Here is a 21,191-nt window from a genome sequence, read left to right as displayed (position 1 = left end):
GTCTCAGTTGTTTAAAGAATAAGTAGTCTTCTGGACTTTCAGAGATTTTTAGTTCTACGTTTAGTGTGGAGACACACTGCTTTAAGTAACAGAATGAAATTTACTTTTCAGTGAATATCTCTGTAACATAGTGAGCAGAGTATTCTTGACAGCTCAGTTCACATGCTGCTGTCCATAAGGCATGTTTGGAAAAGAGTTCCCAGATTTTCACTATGCTGAATAATACAGAATTTCTATCATAATAGCTCTTTAGCCAAGTAAGTTAACCCAATGACACATATGTAGACATTGCTTATTTGTAACACTTTTTTTCTATGTGTTCTACTGCGTCAATGAGAACGGTTTTAGAAAGAAAACGTTTATGAATACTTATTCATTTTACAGTTGCCATTAGTCGGGCTGTAAATACTAGCTATAAAGTTTATCATGGCTTTACAGTTCTATTACATTTGCATTCAACAGTATGTCCGAGTCTTCTTGAATATTATTGCTGCCAAGGTCATCCCATCCTAATCTTCTGAGGATACTGTGAAAGAAGATCAGTTTTGTGAAGTCCACAGTTTATGGAACATATACAAGACAGCAAGACAAGCCTGGAGTTATACTAAATTGTTTCATCTACACTAATAGCAACATGTATGACCAGGTCTTGGACCTATAAACACAGATCCACCGGAGATTTAAGTTTCATTATGATGTTCATGAACACCCAGATCACTGCACTATAATGCGCAAATGGATACTAACTTGGATCCTGCCAACTTTGCTCTACATACCATATCTTTACACTATCTTTCTACTGGGCACGCTCTCACTAGCCTGCAATGACATGACTACAGAGCAAACGGCTGCAAATGTGAACTGTTCCAGCCTTGAGAGGCATACCAGAAGTTATGAATTTATGAAAGGGAGTGATGTAAGAATAAGAAAACTTTTTTGTCGAACGCAGTGGTATCTGTGGATTGATAAGCGTGGTAATGTGAAGGGTACACAAGACCCAAACAACAGCTACAGTAAGTACCCATAACTTCTTTCCTTTTCAACTCTTATATCTATAATACAGTGCAGTTGGGTCTGCTTTAAAGTTAAATGAAATAATAAGATAATGATACTGTGATGGTCATAATTCGCCTCAGTTTATATTCATAATCCAAGATAAATTAGACTTTTTTTCCCCATAGACAGACAGTTGGCATTCATTTGCTTAAAATTCAATGCAGTGCAGAGTGGTTGCACTCAATTTTCTGTTCCTTTTTTTGAATCTCATAATAAGTGGCTTAAATAAACCTTGATAATAAAAGTGGCTTAAGTGATATAATAGTTATGTTTCTACATTTGTAGGTCTAGTCAATAGTTCTTGAATATATGTTTTAGTATACAGTATTGTGCAATATAAAAACAGTAGATACAAAACCCTATACAGCTTCCAAGATGTATTTATTGCATTGCAATAGATTGTGGTTTTAGCAGTGGATCTGTTCAAAAGGGACCAGTCTAGAAGAGAACATTATGTTCTTATATACCATGTGCGCAGTGAAAGACCATATCGGAAAGTATTAAAGTGTGTTTTCTTCTATAGGTGTTCTATGGTGGAAGGACAGGTGGTGCACTTAAATTGACTCTGGAAGTCTCAAGCCATTTAATAGTAGTATTATGTATATGTAACAAACTAGTGTATTTTCTCACCTACAATAATACATCCGAGGGAGTTAACAAAATAATTAACAGAATAGGTCACTTAAAGGAAAGCATGACACATCTAAAATGTAATCTAGTCAAAGAACTCAAAAGGTATCATTTAGGTTTATAACAGGTTAATGAACAAGTGGAGTCACTAACTAGGTATTTAAAAGCAATGTAACACATCAAATGCAACCAGACAGGAAGGATTCTGGGTGTGTAGAATAATGTATCATTCAGAATAATAGAGAATAAGAGTGGACTTGTTTCAATTACAGGAGATGGAGTCTGGTGCTACAAAGCCAAGTAAAATATAAAAAAAAATAACATACAATCAAACTTTGCATGGTAGTCTAGAACTGCTATAAACCTAGCACCTAATTAGCAGTAACCCTCTAAATATCCAGAATATATTTCACAAGGGCAGCTAATGGCTACAGGTGACCACACATGTAATGACTTTTTTCATAGTATGACAAAAAAAAGACAATATGCACATGAGGCATTAGCGATAATTTATAACTGTGTGCAAAATCATCAAATTGTCAAATTCTGGTTAATATTTGTTAGTTGTAGGTGCAAAATGGTGACACATATAATTTATTGTTAGAAGTTTACAAATGAGTAAGATTTGAAATGTATATATGAAAACTTTATGGACTATACAACCCCTGATGCCAAATTGCGTTTATGATGTAGACCGGATGAAAAGAACGCCAAAAAAAAATCCGTATATGGAAAGCTGGATTTACATTTTTCTTGGAATAGATTGGTCCAAATCAAAACAATGTCAACAGATAATGTATAAAAGATAAGCAACATGATTAAAAGTTGTTCTGCCTAACCTTATGGCTTATATGGAGATCCAACCAAAGTAATAGGTACAGTTGTAAGCACATGAAATTCTTACACTTTATAATATATTTTCTGGTAATTTGGTTCTCAGGACTGCTACTGGATGAATGGGGGAACAGGGAGCGTTTACAGCATACTTGTCCTTGGGAGTTCTATGTAGGGAGGCTTGTCTTTGCAGTCGTTCACATGATCAAGCCCACAGTCACTATAACAGCTTTATCCCCCCCCCCCCCCCCCCCTCCACTGGCAAGCCTGTAATTGCTCGCCACTAAAAAGTTTTGACATTGTAATACAGACTAAGTGTGATCCCTTTGTGTGCTTCATTCTGATTAATGTGGAATACTTTTTAAAGGAAATCTGTCAACATTTAAAAAACACTGAACTACTGTCATGGGCATATAGCTAAAAAGGCACAGATTCTAAATATGTATTTCTCACTTTTGTTCTCATGCAGTAAGTCTGCAAATGGTCTGTGTGTTGTATGCTAATAAAGCATGTAGGAGTCCACTGTACTTCAGAGTCTGGGCTATGCACTTACACTGTTTCAGCATATAGCAGAAGCTCTGCTTGCAAGCTTACTGTGAGGAAATGAAAGTGAGCAGGCAGATAAGACATGTGTGTGTGTGTGTGTCTTCAATAAAAACAGAACAGTCTTGTATGCCATTTAAAGACTATGTGGAAAATATGCATTAGGGGTTTCAAGATTAGGAAAGCTCCTGTCCATATGCCTTAGGGGATATGGATATTATAGACGTAGGTTAGCCACTCATATGCCTTAGGGATGTTAAAAAAGGAAGTTAGCCACCTGGGACCTGGTGTTATCTAGTGCCCCTACAAACAGAGAATGCAAGTATGAGGCAATTGGCATCAGCCTCATGAGGGGTTTTGCCTTACTCTAGATTAACTTAGTAGGGACACAATAGAAATATAGCTTGCACTTGATGGACTCTAGCTAACAGAGCTTACTGTGGGGGGTTCTGGTAGAATATGTATAAATGTTATGAAAGAGAGAAAAAAAAAGGAGTATACATTTATATATATATATATATATATATATATATATACATATATTTACACACACACATAAGCTCATTCTAAGTTGGAAAGGTGACTGTTTTCTCAAATGTTCTAGCTGTTGTATTATAAAATCAATTTCTGTTATTTTCTTTATGTATTTATATAGCACGCAGTGCCAACACTTTTAATTCAACTACTTGATTCAGCTGCTCAAAATAGAATCAACCTTAGAATCTTGTGATGAACACAAGACAAAACCAAGGTAGATTTTATGTTGGCAAAACACATTGCTACTGAATGTAAAGGTTACTGAAGATGTAATGCCACACAATCCACTGGAATGTGCTTTTCTTGGCAGTCAAAGCAAAAGATTGTTTTCAAGAAAGTATCCTACATTACTAATGGTGGTTTAAAGACTGTGATGGAAAAGGATATAAAAGGCAAAAACATGAAGGAACCCATTTCTTAGACACAATTTATCAAGCCGTGTGCAAGGGATCATTAGGGCAGTTGCACATAGCAAGCAATCACATGACAGCTTTCATGTTCTAGAGGTCTTTATAAAAATGGGATCTGGACTGATTGGTTGCTAGGGGCAACTGCTCAACTGATCCATTGCACAGGATTTGATAAATCTCCCCCATTACCCAAGCCAATTTTAACAAGTCATCTATTTATGTTGCTATCTTAATGTATTATTTATAGTAGTCTAGAATTAACTTTTACATTTTATTCTTTAAATAGTATATCCAGCATTCCATTTTAATACATTGACATTTCACAGACACCTGTAGAACGAATACTTGTCCTACCCAGCTTCTGTAGTACTCTTGGCCAATGCAAACTGGGCAAAAAAGCAAGTTAGCCAAAGTTTAAGGTCTTGTGAGAATGATAAAAAAAATGTACTGTGGGTCTGGAGTGGTACTTCTCTAGTTGAAAATACTAAAGTTCATCTTAGATATTCTTTATCACCAAAAATACAATATTTTGAAAAATGTGTTTGACAGTTCTTCTTAAATAGTCATGCGCACTTTTACAAATATTTTTAAATTCTTAAAAGATGCACAAGAAACATTGTAAATAAAAAATTCCACAAAATATTAGGGCAAGGATTTATTTTAAGTTTTTAGTCAAATTTTTTGTTTGTGCGCTGTCAATACGCAGAATAAATGCATAATAAAATTAAATAAAAATATGTTTCAGTGAAAGAAAAAAAAACATATTACAATTTATTTTCCAATAAATGTAGCTTGCTTTTTTTGAGGTGGCTTCTATAACATTTATTGTTTGGCTTTGGCATGGCTTTATGGCACTACAGATGTGTTTGTCACGCCTCTAGCTGCATTTGAAACCCATTGGGCACCCTTGATTACACGGTTGCAATTGTCTTACAGCCAGGATAAGATAATGATGTTCATCTGTAGTAGGAACACCCCAATATGTATGTAATGGTACATTTACAGTCAGCCACCAATTGTGCAAGTTCTCCCATTTAAAAAGATGAGATTTAAAGAATGTATTTGCATATTATGGTTGAAAATAAGTATTTGTTCACCTACAAACAAGCAAGATTTCTGGCTCACAGACCTGTAACTTTTTCTTTAAGAGTCTCCTCTGTCCTCCACTCGTTAGCTGTATTAATGGCACCTGTTTGAAGTTGTTATCAGTACAAAAGACACCTGTCATAAACTTCAAACAGTCACACTCCAAACTTCACTATGACCAAGACCAAAGAGCTGTCGAAGGACACCAGAAACAAAATTGTAGACCTGCACCAGGCTGGGAAGACTGACCCTGCAATAGGCAAGCAGCTTGGTGTGAAGAAATCAACTGTGGGAGCAATTATTAGAAAATGAAAGATATACAAGACCATTGATAATCTCCCTCGATCTGGGTCTCCACGCAAGATCTCACCCTGTGGTGTCAAAATGATCACAAGAACGGTGAGCAAAAATCCCAAAACCATATGGGGGGACCTAGTGAATGACCTGCAGAGAGCTGGGACCAAAGTAACAAAGGCTACCAACAGTAACACACTACGCCGCCAAGGACCCAAATAATGCAGTGCCAGACGTGTCCCCCTGCTTAAGCCAGTACATGTCCGGGCCTGTCTGAAGCTTGCTAGAGAGCATTCGGATGATCCAGAAGAGTATTGGGAGAATGTCCTATGGTCAGATGAAACCAAACTTTTTGGTAAAAACTCAACTCTTTGTGTTTGGAAGAGAAAGAATGCTGAGTTGCATCCAAAGAACACCATACCTACTGTGAAGCACGGAGGTGGAAACATCATGCTTTGGGGCAATTTTTCTGCTAAGGGACCAGGACGACTGATCCATGTAAAGGAAAAAATGAATGGGGCCATGTAGCGTGAGATTTGGAGTGAAAACCTCCTTCCATCAGCAAGGGCATTGGAGATGAAACGTGGCTGGGTCTTTAAGCATGACAATGATCTCAAACACACCGCCCGGATAACGAAGGAGTGGCTTCGTAAGAAGAATTTCTGATCTCAACCCCATAGAAAACCTTTGGAGGGATTTGAAAGTCTGTGTTGCCCAGTGGCGGCCACAAAACATCACTGCTCTAGAGGAGATCTGCATGGAGGAAAGGGCCAACATACCAGCAACAGTGTGTGAAAACCTTGTGAAGACTTACAGAAAACGTTTTACCTCTGTCATTGCCAACAAAGGGTATATAACATAGTATAGAGATGAACTTTTGTTATTGACCAAATACTTATTTTGCACCATAATTTGCAAATAAATTCTTTATAAATCAGACAATGTGATTTTATGGATTTTTTCTTTTCTCATTATGTCTCTCATAGTTGAGGTATACCTATGATGAAAATTACTGGCCTCTCTTATCTTTTTAAGTGGGAGAACTTACACAATTGGTGGCTGACTAAACACTTTTTTCCCCCATTGTATCTGTGGGACAGGCTTTGAATAGTAAGTTTGAGCATGGTGCTTCCCAATTAGACAATTCAATTTACCAAATCCTACCAGCAGAGAGTTGATAGTATATTCCTACGTGGCAGATTTGTTGTAAAAATTTCTTCCACTGATCTAGTCATCTGCAAAGGCTTTTTGTAAATCCATGTGCTTGCCATCAAATTGGAGATTCCCACCATCAATGTATCATCGTTAATATATAGCTACATTTGAAAACAATCTGGATTACTGAAGGTGTCTTAAATATTTTGAAGTAAAATATGTTCAAATTTGTCCTATTAGGGCAAGAGGACCTATTAATTTAGTAGGATTTGGTGAATTTATTTACACTACAGTTTTGGCTCACCTGTTGTTCCTAAATCTCCTTGATAAGTTTAACTATAGAAGGAGGTCTCCCACTCATGCCACCATCTATGAGCCAGAGCTTACTTAATTTGTTTCTGTACTTATGTCCAAGTGTTTTCCAGAGGTGTCGGGAGCTGAAGCCAGGATGGTCTTCTGATCTCCCAAATGGCCAAACTTTGAAAGGGATTGTCTCATCAGTATAATGCAAATCATTAAAATGCAAGGTTTTAGCAGCATTTGGTGAACTAATGTATATTACAGTTTTGGATGCCTGTTGGTCCTGAATAGCAATGATAACTTTTCTCCAGACCAATGTTGTATCACTAGGGGTCTTTAGGTTTCATGAGTTTATTTACTATCAATCAAGGCAATTAACGTTATTGATGTATTTTGCTAGATCTGAAGGCAACAAGCCTTAGGCAATGGAATCCTTTAAACCTTGAAAGTGCATAATTAGTAACCTAATTACAAGCTTGAGACAGAATCTCCTTGTAATTAATTTCTAATTGTACCATTTTCCAATGCCTGCAGGTAATACAGGGTGACAAGAGGGGCATTGCATTTTAAAACACATGGGCTGAAATAAATGTAGTGGGAAAATGTTTGGTCACCTTTTTCTCTTAAATAAGGAACTTTAGCATCTAAAGAGAAACTGCCATCTTTCTTGGTAAATTCTTAAAAAATTGTTTAAGAATTAAAGGAAACTGTTGTTCACGATTCCTCATGACCTCAGTCTTAACTTTTTTTTTAACAAAAAAACATATTCTTATGTCTATCTCTTATGATTAATTGCAAGAGACAACTAGAAAAAATAGGGCCAGTATTATAGTGTTAAAAAAAAATTGCTAGAATGTAAATAATATAATGAAGACAAAAGGTGATCCAGTAATTTTTTTTAATACAATTCAGTTAATTGTCCAGTAAAATGTATTTCTGCAGACTGCCTTAATTTTTCTGGGTAGGGCCCCTAACAGCTCTAATCAGGGATAAGATGTTTTATGCATAAGAAACTAAAGACTCCATCATTAATATGTTCCCTTTAACATGAAAAGCAATAAAAAAAAATTTCATTAGTGAAATTCTAATTATGGACTTGTCACAGCGCTTCTCTCTCCGGCTTGCTTCAATCTTCATCTCTTTGCAGGAGATGGTCTCTATAGACTTATACTGAGACTGTCTCCTGCAGCAATACAGAAAAGGCAAAAGGCAGGGAATAAAGAGCATAACTGCATACTTCTACCATCTCGAACAAATGGTAAGCATCTCCGTAATGAGACTGTTACCAATCAAAGCTTTTGACATGTCCCTAGGACATGTAAATAAAAAATGTAAGTGACAGTGACCATTTCAGTCCTGTAAGTTGTGAGATTGGTGCTTTCATGGAGTGGACATGTTTTTCCAGAACATACCACTAGTGGTGCTTGGCCATAAAAACTGAAATTGAAAATGTCCCGCTCTGCCCACTTTTTTTTCTTTTTAATAGTCTTTGGATAATCATATTATCTTAGAATTTTACACAGCCTATGGCTCTGCAGTTGACCCAAACCAAAACCTAAACTAAAGCTACAACTCCCAGTATGTTGTGCTATAAGTTATAATGCACATGCTGGGAGTTGTAGTTTTGGGTTGGGTCACCTGCACTATAGAGAAGTGATCTGAAATATGTGGCTATTCAGCTGGTGCAAAACTACGTTGAGGAAAGAATAGAGGAGGCACTGGATTGCAGTTACTTGGTACTTTATTCCTCAGGTCTTGGATACAAACAATGGCTGACTGGCCATTTCTCGCTCACATGCGCTTAATCATGGCCAATCTGGTGCAAAACTACAACTCACAGCAAATCATCCCATGCTGAAACTTCTAGCTCTGGATTAGAGCCACAGGTTGCAGATCAGTGCTAGATGGATGGCCAATGCTCCATGCCCCCCCCCCCCCCCCACACACACACACACAAACACTATAGGAGGGTACTCAGGGAAAGGATTCACTATAGGAGGGTATACGGAGGAGGGGACACACTACAGGAGAGTACACAGAGGAGGGGACACACTATAATGCGGGTACACAGAGGAGGGAAACTATAGGGGGGTACACAGGGGAGGGGACACTTTAGGTGGTACACACGGTTCTCCCTCCCAGTATGATGTCACATCTGCTTGGAGCACTTGTTTGACAGATATAGTTCAGACTCACCGGTTCTGGGCTGTGCTCCTCATCTCTCCTGTACTGGGCTCAGGACTTATTTTTAGCTACAGGCTGTATGGTTGCCACCCTGAGCTCAATGGCACATTGGCAGCACATTGAAGGCCAAGAGATTAAGAGAGCAGCAGCTGGTGGCAAGGAGGAGGTAGTAAGGTCTAATCAGTGCAGAAAACCTGAGATTGCACATTGCAGGCAGAGAGCGGAAGGGAGCAGCCACACCAGACACACAACAAGGTTGTACTTTCTGATAGCCACCCTGATAGTTTTCGACACACATTTTTTTTTTGTCAAAGTTCCAAGAGCACCATTTTCAGCCAATCATTTTTGGTTGATGAAATTTCGGTGTATTCCTACATGGCAGAGATACTTGATCAGATCAAGATTAAGGGAATTTGGATACCAAGATGACAGCTAGAACTTTAAGCAGTGTTCATGACATCATTTCTGAATAAATTGTTACATTGTGCAGGGAGCATTATCTCCTCCCTAGGTATGTAATGCACAAGCACAGGGCACCCACTTGGAAGAATATGTGATGTATCATACCACTGTAATGAGATAATCAATGGTATTGACTTAATCTGTATGGTTTTTAATGTTATGCTGTACTGATGAATAGTAGATGTTAACAGTATCCAACAGTACTGGAACTAAATCTCATGTGATCCCCAAAGCCTGTTTTGGTTATAAAAGTACTTTCTGCCAAAGCTACTATAGGTTGGGCACCTGCTTCTCTGCAGACTCTATGGAGCTCTTGGCCACACATGTGCCACTCAAGTTCCTCTGAGCAAAACCATTTCTAATATTGTTGCAGTAAGCAGACACAATGGCAGAGATAAGACATAATTCACACAGTCAATATTCATTCGGTCCTTCAGAATATTAATCATTTCGTTAAAATTGTTAATAATATATGTCTATTGACCTTTTTAATACAACCATCACATAAAAGAGTTCCCAGCAGCATTACCATACCGGAATAGTAAAGCTAGAAATAGTAGTTGCCTCTCATTATCACTTGACAATTATAAAGAGCACGTCATTTAGACTAATGCATTGATAGGAAATGAAAACATTTTCTATAAATACGCTACCATTTTATCAACTAAATAAATAAATTAGGTCACAGCCTAAGGCTAATGGCTAACCACAGGCTTGGGAAAATTGCCTGGTACAAACAAACCAACAAAGCCCCAATATAGCAAAAGTTAGTTATTTTTCATCATGATATATCAAAACTGTAAAAGTAACATAAGTCAATTAAAAAATAATAATAATAATCTAGATGGACATTTGTTCTTATACAACAATCAGATGCCGACTTAAACAGATTTAAGTTTAGCATTAGACAGTCTAATGGCATGTGTAATCTGACTCTGAATAAATAACAAACATACCTGTAATGGCCAGAAAGAAAAAGTGGGTAAGCAAATAGCCACAGAAAAATAAACTAATTGTACGAACAGTTTAATGAATGAGCAAAGTCTGCAATCAGAGGTCTGGAAAAGCTTCATTCATGTATGTAGAAATAATGATTTTGTGGCAAAAATGTGTCTAGCCACTAAAGTGTTGTCATCTGGAATTTCAGCACACAGAAAGCAAAGCAGTTAAAGCATTTTGTTTAGGGATAAAATTAATTGGAAAAACATGTCCAGGTTGTATTCACAGCACACATCTTTTAATCTATTTATTTTTTGTTTGTCACTGTGCCACTTTGTGAGTTTGTACACCAGGATTGCCTATGATACAGAGTCCTTCTTGGTGACCCTCCTGGTGGCCTAGGGGAGGTGTGTGTAGCCATTAGGTTCCTCACCTCTCTGCAACCCTGGATTTCTTTCAAGGGATGCTTGCCAGTTTGATTCTCTAGCTGACACTTAAAAGGGCCAAGGTTAATGGTGGGTACCTCCCCTAAGCTGCAGCAAAAGGTGGACATTGATTCTGGGAGAAACATTGATTCTGGGTATAAGGGGCATGGGTGCCCAAGGCCAATGTTAAGTCTAAGCTTTGTACTCTGAAAAAGAAAGAGATAAAACATCATGATAATGAGGTCAATAAGCTCAATAACAAATCTACCAGTCTGCAGGAGGTGGAAATTGTAACTATTTTATTTCCAGAGGACATAGCTTAGAGGTAACCATGCCTAAGCCTTAGGTGCTGTGCCTGGGAAGCGAAGACTGGCCTGTTTGGTCCAATACCGCAGGAAAGCTACTTCAGCAGAATCTCTTAAAAAATTAATAATGGCTATGATAAAAAGGTTGAGCCATTTCTTAGATGACCAGGTATGTGTGCTTACTACTCCCAAAGACAGTATGCACTATAGGAGGAAAGCATGCCAGTGGAGACAGTGTGATGCTCTGGGCAATGTGCTGTTGGGAAAACTGGGGTCCTGGCATTTATGAAGATGTTACTTTGACATTTACCACCTACCTAAACATTGTGGCAGACCAAGTACATTTCTTTCTGAAAATAGTATTCCCTAATAGTAATTGCCCCTTTCAGCAAAATAATGTATCTTGCTTGTAATAAGCACAGACATCACAAATTACATAGAGGTTACAATTAATTTAGCAACAAATTATATATAATTGATTAGGGAAAGGGTCAACTCAATGTGGATGTGCATGAATCATGGGGTGCAAAAAAGATGTGCTACCCTATATAACAGCAGGGAATCAAGCCTGCTCCCTTAGTAGTCCGAACACTACATTGCTGTCTACTTAAATTGAGTGATGGCTATCTGCTGTAAATGCAGATAAACAGCAATCATTAACCACTCTTCTCATGAATACAGTCTGCTGTATTTTTTTAAATATACAATATTTTTTGTCATTTGACTTGTTCCCATAATAAGCTACCTTACACATGACAACATATCTTCCCTGCCCCCCCCCCCACACATGTTTTTTGTTTTTGTTTTTAAATGTTAATGTATTCTGAAATTAAATAAGCAGAAATCTAAACTATTCTGTATCAAAAATTGTAGCAAAAAAGTATTCCTGCATTATTAGATGTTTAGCACACAGACTATTTTTTTTTTTTTTTAGCTAAAACAATAACCATCTAAGAAAGAAGGCGTGTGAAATATCAGTTGGCTTCAATGATATCTCATTAATATCTGTTTGGCGCAAGTCAGTTATGAATGTTAAAGGTGAAGGGTAAAATTCAATCATATACAAGGGGAACTTTAGATTAGGCTGTAAAAAAAAAAAACTTATCTTGACTCATTCATTCCCTTAATCTCCAAGAGCAGGGAACCAGGAGTTACTTACAGACCCATGAACATTGTTTAGAAGGGTTTCATTAAAAGGCATGCATCTACATCTGTAATCAGGAATCTTTTGCCTAGCTTCTAAGTAACCAAAAGAGCTGTAAACCAACAGGTTTATATCAGATGCTACACAAAGCTAATAGTTTACACTCTGTTATTAGTAGGATTTCCAGACAGACATACCGTATATCATTTGTATAGTACTTGCACTATTGAATGGTGGGAACTCCTATGTTTTTAACGTCTTTGTCTTGTTGTGTTTGGAAGGGAAGGATATTGCAAGGCTTGGAAATTATATTACATATAGCTGCAGGCAAAGCAGCTTTTGTAAATGGTAGTGCTCTATAGGATCAAAAGAACAAGTAAAATTGTACCCATTAATCAGAGAATCAGGTCAATTGATTTAAATATATTACATCTTTTTGAATGCATTATCCATCTGGTTTCTGTGAAACTTAGAAATTCACACACCTACATTAGAACACCTGTAACATTAGACAGATTAGCCAGTAGGTATTCATTGTACTTTTCTTACCTAAGAAGGTGTACAGCATGTATATACAACTTGTGCATTGTCTCAGTGTTGAAGCTGCTAAAATTTGCAGTTAAACACAAACTAAAAATCTGTAAGTTCCCTGAAAAATTATTAACTTATTTACTTATTTTAAGGATACAAGGCTGGATTTTACAAACAGTTCTTAGCTATGTTAACCACTTAAGGACCAAGCCAATTTTATTTTTGCATTTTAGTTTTTTCCTCCTTGTCTTCTAAAAATCATAACTCTTTTATATTTTCATCCACAAACTAGCATGAGAGCTTGTTTTTTGTACGACCAGTTGTCCTGCATAATGACATCACTTATTTTACCATAAAATGTAGGACGCAACCAAAAAATACTAATTGCGTGGGGAAATTAAAAAGAAAACCGCAATTTTGCTAATTTTGGAAGGTTTCGTTTTCACGCCGTACAATTTAAGGTAAAAATGACATGTGCACTTTATTCTTTGGGTCAATAAAATTAAAATGATACCAAGATTATTACCTTTTCTATTAATGTTGCGCTTAAAAAAAAATCGCTAACTTTTAAACCAAATTAGTATGTTTAAAATCCTTCCATTTTGATGACCTATAACTTTTTTCATTTTTCCGTATAAGCGGCGGTATGAGGATTCCTTTTTGCGCCAAGATCTGTACTTTTTATGGATACCCCATTTGTGTATATAAAACTTTTATAAATGTTTTTATTATTTTTTTGAATAAAATGTGACAAAAAAAGCAACAATTTGCTATTTTCTTTTATTTTTACGTTCACGCCGTTCACCGTACGGGATCAATAACATTATATTTTGATAGTTCGGACATTTACGCAAGCGGCGATACCAAATATATGTATTCATTATTTTATTTTAATTTTTTTTTACACATTATGGGGGTAAAAGGGGAAAAAAGGACATTTTACATTTTTATTGGGGGAGGGGATTTTTCAAATTTTTTGAAAACGTTTTTTTTACACTTTAATAGTCCCCATAGGGGACTATCTATAGCAATCCTTTGATTGCTAATACTGTTCAGTGCTATGCATAGGGGATAGCACTGATCAGTGTTATCGGTGATCTTCTGCTATGGTCTGCTCAATCTCAGACCAGAGCAGAAGACTCCGGGAGACGGCTGGAGCCAGGTGAGGGGACCTCTGGCTGCCATGCTGGATGATCGGATCCCCGCGGCAGCGATGCGGGTGATCCGATCAGCCATTTAAAGTACCGCACTGCCGCAGATGCCGTGATCTGTATTGATCACGGCATCTGAGGGGTTAAAGGGGTACTCCAGTGAAAACCTTTTTTCTTTTAAATCAACTGGTGGCAGAAAGTTAAACATATTTGTAAATTATTTCTATTAAAAAATCTTGATCCTTCCAGTACTTATTAGCTGCTGAATGCTACAGAGGAAATTCCTTTCTTCTTGGAACACTGATGACATCACGAACACAGTGCTCTCTGCTGACATCTCTGTCCATTTTAGCAACCATGCATAGCAGATGTATGCTAAGGGCAGCATAGTGGGATGTAGGATGAGGATGAGGAGGACTTAGGATTTAAAGCTCTAGATAGCCAAGCACCACTTTTATCCCCATATTCATAATAGCCCCTGAGGGTGGACTGGGGTGACAGAGGGGTGAATAAGGGAGGGTGGAAGGGGGGGAATGGACATGGGTGAGAGGGGAGGATGGACATGGTACAGTACCTTAAGCAAGCCATTTTTATTCACCGTTCTTCCCCTCTCCGGCAGGGCACCGACTCAGGGCTCTGTCAGGGCACTTATTCACTGCGCAACAGGGGGACGCTGGGGCACAGGTCACTACACCGGCCCGGCGCAGCTTCCGCATACTTCCCCTCTCTGGCTGGCACTCACTGAGCCGCAGAAGGGCCCTAAGGGACGCACGGATGGACGCACGTCCAACTTCCCTCCCCCCTGCGGCGCCTGGGAAGGGAAAGTAAGAAAAAAAATGTTTACAACAAAATCCCGCTGCACCCCGGTTGGGAATCACTGCGCTATAAAGATACCACTAACCATGCACTTGAGCACCTTCCAACTAGTGGGGGCTGAGGTTTCGCCAGAGCTATGAGTTGCAAGGAAGTCAGAAATGGTCCGCTGGATCTCCTCCCTACAAAGAACATCTTTAAGCAGATTGTCATTGAGTCTGCTGGGGTAAGGGCAAGAAGAACATGGAGTAAAGTGGAGCCAAGCCAGGACCGGAATATGCTCAGACAAAGACACCGAATCAATGGAGGCCCGGGTAGACAAGGGGAGGAGGGGGTGGCGTACAAAAATCATATCTAAATACAAATATGTATTTATCCCTCAAGAATACCAACCAGCTGGGTACACAGTAAATGAATGGTTTAGGAAACAGTTAGTTTGAAAAAATGCAAAGGATTTTTATTAAAACACAATAGATAAAAAAGGTAATATTACCAGATAAAAAACATAATTAACAGAGCAATAATAATATATATATATATATATATATAATATTTTACCATTGGGCCCTAATGGTTTAATGTGTGGATATTGCACTGCTAGTATTGGCCGACTGTCCGGAATAAACTGTTAATCCGGCAATTAGATGTTTGAGATAGTAAAACAGTCTTTTAAGTTGTCAGACTGAGCTGTTCAAAGTCATTTAAGGGGTTAAGTGTTTCTCACTCTGTCTGCTGGTCCCCGTGCTGCGACGGGCCAAAGTTGGTGCAGGTTACAGTCGGTATGTTGTAACCGAAAGCTTGGCTGCTGTGCATAAGTTGGAATCCGTCTGGAAGCGGGGCTCTGGCGTGAGACTCCCACGTCGGAGTTCCGCGGCAGCGGCGTGCGGCTGCGATGGTATCGGACCTCTGCTGAATTCATCAGACCGGAGCACTCGTGGAGATGGCAGCATGCGGAAGCAAATCAGTGCGGCAGATAGGTGAAACTCCCAGCTAGGGCAGCAGGTGTATGAACAGCTTGATAAGATTGGTGGGTCGGCATCTGTATAAGCAGTGCGTCTCTGTAATGCTCTGTTCAGACAGAGTTTTCAGACAGAGTTTGAGCCTAGACGCGTTTCAGGGTGTTCGAAATGACCCCTTCTTCAGTAGACAAAATTGTGTAAGGAGCTTACACAATTTTGCCTACTGAAGAAGGGGTTGTTTTGACCAGAAGCCTACCCACCAATCTGATCAAGCTGTTCATACACCTGCTGCCCTAGCTGGGAGTTTCACCTACCTGCCGCACTGATTTGCTTCCGCATGCTGCCATCTCCACGAGTGCTCCGGTCTGACGAATTCAGCAGAGGTCCGATACCATCGCAGCTGCTGCGGACCTCCGACGTGGGAGTCTCACGCCAGAACCCCGCTTCCAGACGGATTCCAACTTATGCACAGCAGCCAAGCTTTCGGTTACAACATACCAACTGTAACCTGCACCAACTTTGGCCCGTCGCAGCACGGGGACCAGCGGACAGGGTGAGAAACACTTAACCCCTTAGAAACATCTAATTGCCGGATTAACAGTTTATTCCGGACAGTCGGCCAATACTAGCAGTGCTATATCCACACATTATACCATTAGGGCCCAATGGTAAAATATTATATATATATATATATTTGTGATCGGTGGCTCAAATGCGTAGTGTACCTACCTAACAGCCTAACCACTGATATACAAACTAACAGGCAGTCGGAGTTGTGCCATATACTGCCGCGTGTAGGTACACCTGAATAAAATAGAGGGCATACCTTAGATAGAAAAGACTCCTAAGAGATTAAATGAATTTTTTAAAAGAGGGGGGGTTGGGTGGGACGTGAAGAACCCGCGGCATACTGTGCTAGGGGCACCGCGGGTTCTTATAGTGATTAACCCCGCCCCCTCTCACAAATACAGGCTAACTGCGTTAGCCTTCACACTTGTGATCGGTGGTTCAAATGCATAGCGTACCTACCTAACAGCCTAACCACTGATATACAAACTAACAGGCAGTCTGAGTTGTGCCATATACTGCCGCGTGTAGGTACACCTGAATAAAATAGAGGGCAAAACTTCAATATTTGAAACAAAAACGCTTTATGAAATAAGACAACATTACAAAACCAGAAACTGGAAAGCATGGGACCTTCCAGACTTTGGATAGGGGATGGGCGCATGTATGAGCTAGATTTCAGCGACTCAAATTACAAATCACACGGGCTGGCACCCCCTGACGTGACGCTGATGAGGTGGCACCGATGCGAAGGGGGTGTCCAGATATCACAGCCGAGTCACCCACCAAAGCCTATCACTAAAAATGCGTACTTTAACGAATTGCGGAGTGGTGAGAGCAAAACCTCAGAATAATAATAACGGCTGCGACCTACTGGCTCCCTGGCTTGTGAACAACAGGTCACGTAGCAGGCGAACCGGGCACTACCTATGAAATGAAATGTGGAAAAGCAGCAGATGGTAACGCCTTGCCCGGGTAACGATGTTTTAGTAGCGCTCAACTTAAGCTAATAGTGATTGGAATTCCATATCAGTTGGCTCAGTCTCCAACAAATATCATTTTACGTTTTACTAGAGAACTCACCAGGTCTGAGGAAGCCATAGTAACCCAGAGATAAAGCTGCTTTCTAACACAGACTATTTTTGTAGCTGAACGGGGTCCTGTCTAGAACATCTACTAACTGTCTGAACGAGTCGGCCGAAAAAGGCTGACGGGAAGAAGGCTTGGATCCTTAGCGCACCTTTCAGCGCCGCTTTAACTGTATCGAATGAAACAAGGAGGCCAAGTCGGAATGTGCCAATGAGATGTGGAGCTGAACCACCGCTAGGTATGACTTAATCGTGCTTGATGAAGAGAAGAGTGGCAAAAACCCAATAAAACCAAGTAGGAAAGTAAAGTGTGTGTGTAAGCTCCTCCGAGTACATGCTACAAGCCAAACCCTGACCGTATGCATAATCCCAAGTGCATATGTACATAAAACATAACTACCTAGTCGTCAACCTAAAACCGTGTTAGGTTGTGACTGTAACCGACCTGTGGACGTGACAGGTGATGACACCACTCATGCGGCAAGCCTGATCATGACACTCAACCAATGTATAACCAAAATAATGATCAACCTGAAGCTAAGACAGCCCAAACTTCAACTGAAACCAAGCTATATGCATGTCCCCGATGCTAAATGACCTTGTGAGAACACATAAGATTGTCGTCAAGCCGAAGCCGTGTCGAGTTGTAACTGAACCGACCTGTAGACGTGACAGGTCTGAAAACTCAATTAACTATGAAACAAAGTATCACCACCAAGCCGCGACAGGTCGTAACCATGATTGACGTATATACGTGGCCCCCGATGCTAAATGAACTTGTGAAAACGCATAACATTGTCGTCAACCCAAAGCCGCGTCCAGTAGTAACTGAACCGACCTGTAGACGTGACAGGTCTGAAAACTCAATTAACTATGAAACTAAAAGTATCACCGCCAAGCTATACCTGTATACCTGAACCAACTGCTACCTAAACACAATGTATGTGATGACACTGTCGCCAACCTGAAGCCGTGACAGGTTGTATCCGGACCGACCTGTAGACGTGACTGGTCAATCCGCAATTGAAAACCTCAACCAAAGTAACGTATGTGCTGAATGTATATGAACATGTACCGAGTATGAATACCGTAAGCATATACCAAGCATAACTCCTTGGCACATATGCTGCACATGACACTGAACGTGGGCCCGGCAAACCAACCAGACCATGTGTTGATCAATAATACCCAGACCACATACCCAGTGCACAGTATGGATCCTACGAGTGTGTGTTTACAGTAGGAATCCTATGAGCGAGTGTACAGCATGAATCCTACAAGCGTGTACAGTATAAATCCGACAAACGAGTGTACAGTATAAACGCTACCACCGTGTGTACAGCATAAATCCTACAAGCGTGTGTACGGCATAAATCCAACAAGCATGTGTACAGTATAAATCCAACAAGCGTGTGTGCAGTATAAATCTTACAAACGAGTGTACAGTATAAACCCTACCAGCGGGCATACAGCATAATTTCTACAAGTGTGTACAGTATAAATCCAACAAGTGTGTGTACAGTATAACTCCAACAAGCATGTACAAGCGTGTGTACAGTATAAACCCTACAAGCGTGTGTACAGCATATATCCTTCAACCGTGCGTACAGCATCATTTCTACAAGTGAGTACAGTATAAATCCAACAAGCGTGTGTACAGTATAACTCCAACAAGCATGTACAAGCGTGTATACAATATAAACCCTACAAGCGTGTGTACAGCATAAATCCTACAACCGTGCGTACAGCATGAATCCTACAAGTGTGTATAGTATAAATCCAACAAGCATGTGTACAGTATAAATCCAACAAGCATGTACAAGCGTGTGAACAGTATAAACCCTACAAGCGTGCGTACAGCATAAATCCTACAAGCGTGTGTATAGTATAAATCCAACAAGCAAGTGAAAGCGTGTGTACAGTATAAACCCTACAGGCGTGTGTACATCATGAATCCTACAAGCATGTACAGGCGTGTATACAGCACAAACACTACAACCGTGTGTACAGCACAAACGCTACAACCGTGTGTACAGTATAAACCCAACAAGCATGTGTACAACATGAAACCAACAAGCGTGTGTGCGGTATAAACCCCACAAGCGTGTGTACCGTATGAATTCTACAAGCGTGTAAGGCATGAATCCCACAAGCACCTGTAAGGCCTAAATCCCACAAGCGTGTGTAAGGCACAAATGTTACGAACGAGTAAACAGAAAAATGCCATGAGCGTAATCAACGTGCGCGAGCGCATGAATCGTACAAATACCATGAGTGCATGTACAGAATTACCAGCGCCCATACTACATGCGCCTGAACTGCACCAATGCTACCAGTGCATGTGCCTTGACAAACACATGAAACACCCTCCTTGTGATCAGGAGGGCCGTGTCGTAAATCTTGAATAAACTAAAACGTGTACGTATATATACATATATAATCATATACATCGAGCAAATTAAGGGGGGCGTGTGCAAGGAACCGATTATATGGTCGTATGCGTAGAATAATTATAGGGAAAATAAAAATAAAAAAATTCCCCTTTTTTTTTTTTTCGATTTTTTTTTTTTTTAGCCTGCACAGATCAGCTATATGACCGTGTATGAGGAATAAATTATAAGAGTGTGAACACCAACAACTACATGACTGTATGCGTAGAAAATGAATCGTGTGCTCGGCATAACTATCTGACCGTATGCGTGGAAGGAATGAGTGCATGGAATAACCTTTTTTTTTATTTTATTTTTTTATATCCCTTACTGTAATGCATCGAGCGGAGCAGTCGAGAGTGTGCTGACATATAATAACCCCTTATAGTAAAATGCAGAGCTGAGCAGCCAGAGAACGTGCCGGCATGTGACTAAACACCCCCCCCCCTTCCCCCGTAGTGAACGAACCCGGTAACCGACACACACAATATACACTAAATAACCATGACAGGTGGCGGGGGTATGATGATAGCCTATAAGCTCCCCGATACCACAAACAGGGGCCAGTACCCTGGCAGAAAACCCTAAGGTGACAGCACCGACCCGGCTGTAGAAATGCCGGTACCGTACTGCCACGGGGGGTTCGTGGGGGAGCGAGGACTCGCGCAGCCATCCCAACACAATAGCCGCAGCATGCCCCCGTCACGGGTCCCACTGCCGGAGGAGCCGTGCCAAACCAGCCGGAGGAAAAGAACGGGCCACGTGTCCCACTGTTAATGAAATCGGGGCCGGGGCCTGGCCGAGGGTACACCCCCGGACTCCGGCTTACCTCCGGAGAGGTGGTTGCGGAGAAACGCCGCCACCAAGGCCAGCCCCGGCCACTTACCCGTACCGCACCGCTGGAAACAGCTTCCTGTCAGCTGACTGGTGTGTCAGCTGACCTCTCATCACGTGAAGAACCCGCGGCATACTGTGCTAGGGGCACCGCGGGTTCTTATAGTGATTAACCCGGCCCCCTCTCACAAATACAGGCTAACTGCGTTAGCCTTCACACATATATTATTGCTCTGTTAATTATGCTTTTTATCTGGTAATATTACCTTTTTTTATCTATTGTGTTTTAATAAAAATCCTTTGCATTTTTTCAAACTAACTGTTTCCTAAACCATTCATTTACTGTGTACCCAGCAGGGTGGTATTCTTGAGGGGTGGTTGAAATTTTCCTTTAAAAATCATATCAAATCTACTGTAAACGGAGTGAGCTGGGGAGTAGTACGTGCAATTTTTCACGTCTGGGTGTAGAGTGCGTCAAAGATTCACCAACCTACGGGAGTGCAATTCCCTGCATA

At 40.2% G+C, this 21,191-nt stretch overlaps 2 protein-coding genes across 16 annotated transcripts in view; one reads left to right on the top strand and one right to left on the bottom strand.

Moving 5' to 3' along the window:
* The window catches only part of FAM227B (family with sequence similarity 227 member B), a 266,903-nt gene that overhangs the window by 7,541 nt on the left and 238,171 nt on the right, over positions 1-21,191 (bottom strand). For 11 of the 15 annotated variants that reach the window (XM_056572242.1, XM_056572253.1, XM_056572244.1 and 8 more), the window contains one exon: positions 10,944-11,061. The exons of 2 other annotated variants lie outside the window; for them this stretch is intronic. In XM_056572242.1, coding sequence (XP_056428217.1) covers positions 10,959-11,061 — 103 coding nt within the window. In that variant the 3' untranslated portion in view covers positions 10,944-10,958. Of the gene's footprint in view, positions 1-7; positions 527-7,987; positions 8,029-10,943; positions 11,062-21,191 lie in introns of those variants that run through there. 2 more of the 15 variants (XM_056572256.1, XM_056572255.1) reach the window with 2 other exon arrangements.
* FGF7 (fibroblast growth factor 7) overlaps positions 1-21,191 on the top strand; it is an 86,545-nt gene that overhangs the window by 354 nt on the left and 65,000 nt on the right. Inside the window, exon 2 of the mRNA XM_056572257.1 lies at positions 463-1,013. Coding sequence (XP_056428232.1) covers positions 728-1,013 — 286 coding nt within the window. The 5' untranslated portion in view covers positions 463-727. The remainder of the gene's footprint in view (positions 1-462; positions 1,014-21,191) is intronic.

This window comes from Hyla sarda, chromosome 4 (assembly GCF_029499605.1).
Source record: "Hyla sarda isolate aHylSar1 chromosome 4, aHylSar1.hap1, whole genome shotgun sequence".
In the NCBI taxonomy this organism is placed as follows: Eukaryota; Metazoa; Chordata; class Amphibia; order Anura; family Hylidae; genus Hyla; species Hyla sarda.
The sequence above is the reverse complement of the archived record's forward strand: the minus strand, read 5'-3'. Positions and strand labels throughout refer to the sequence as shown.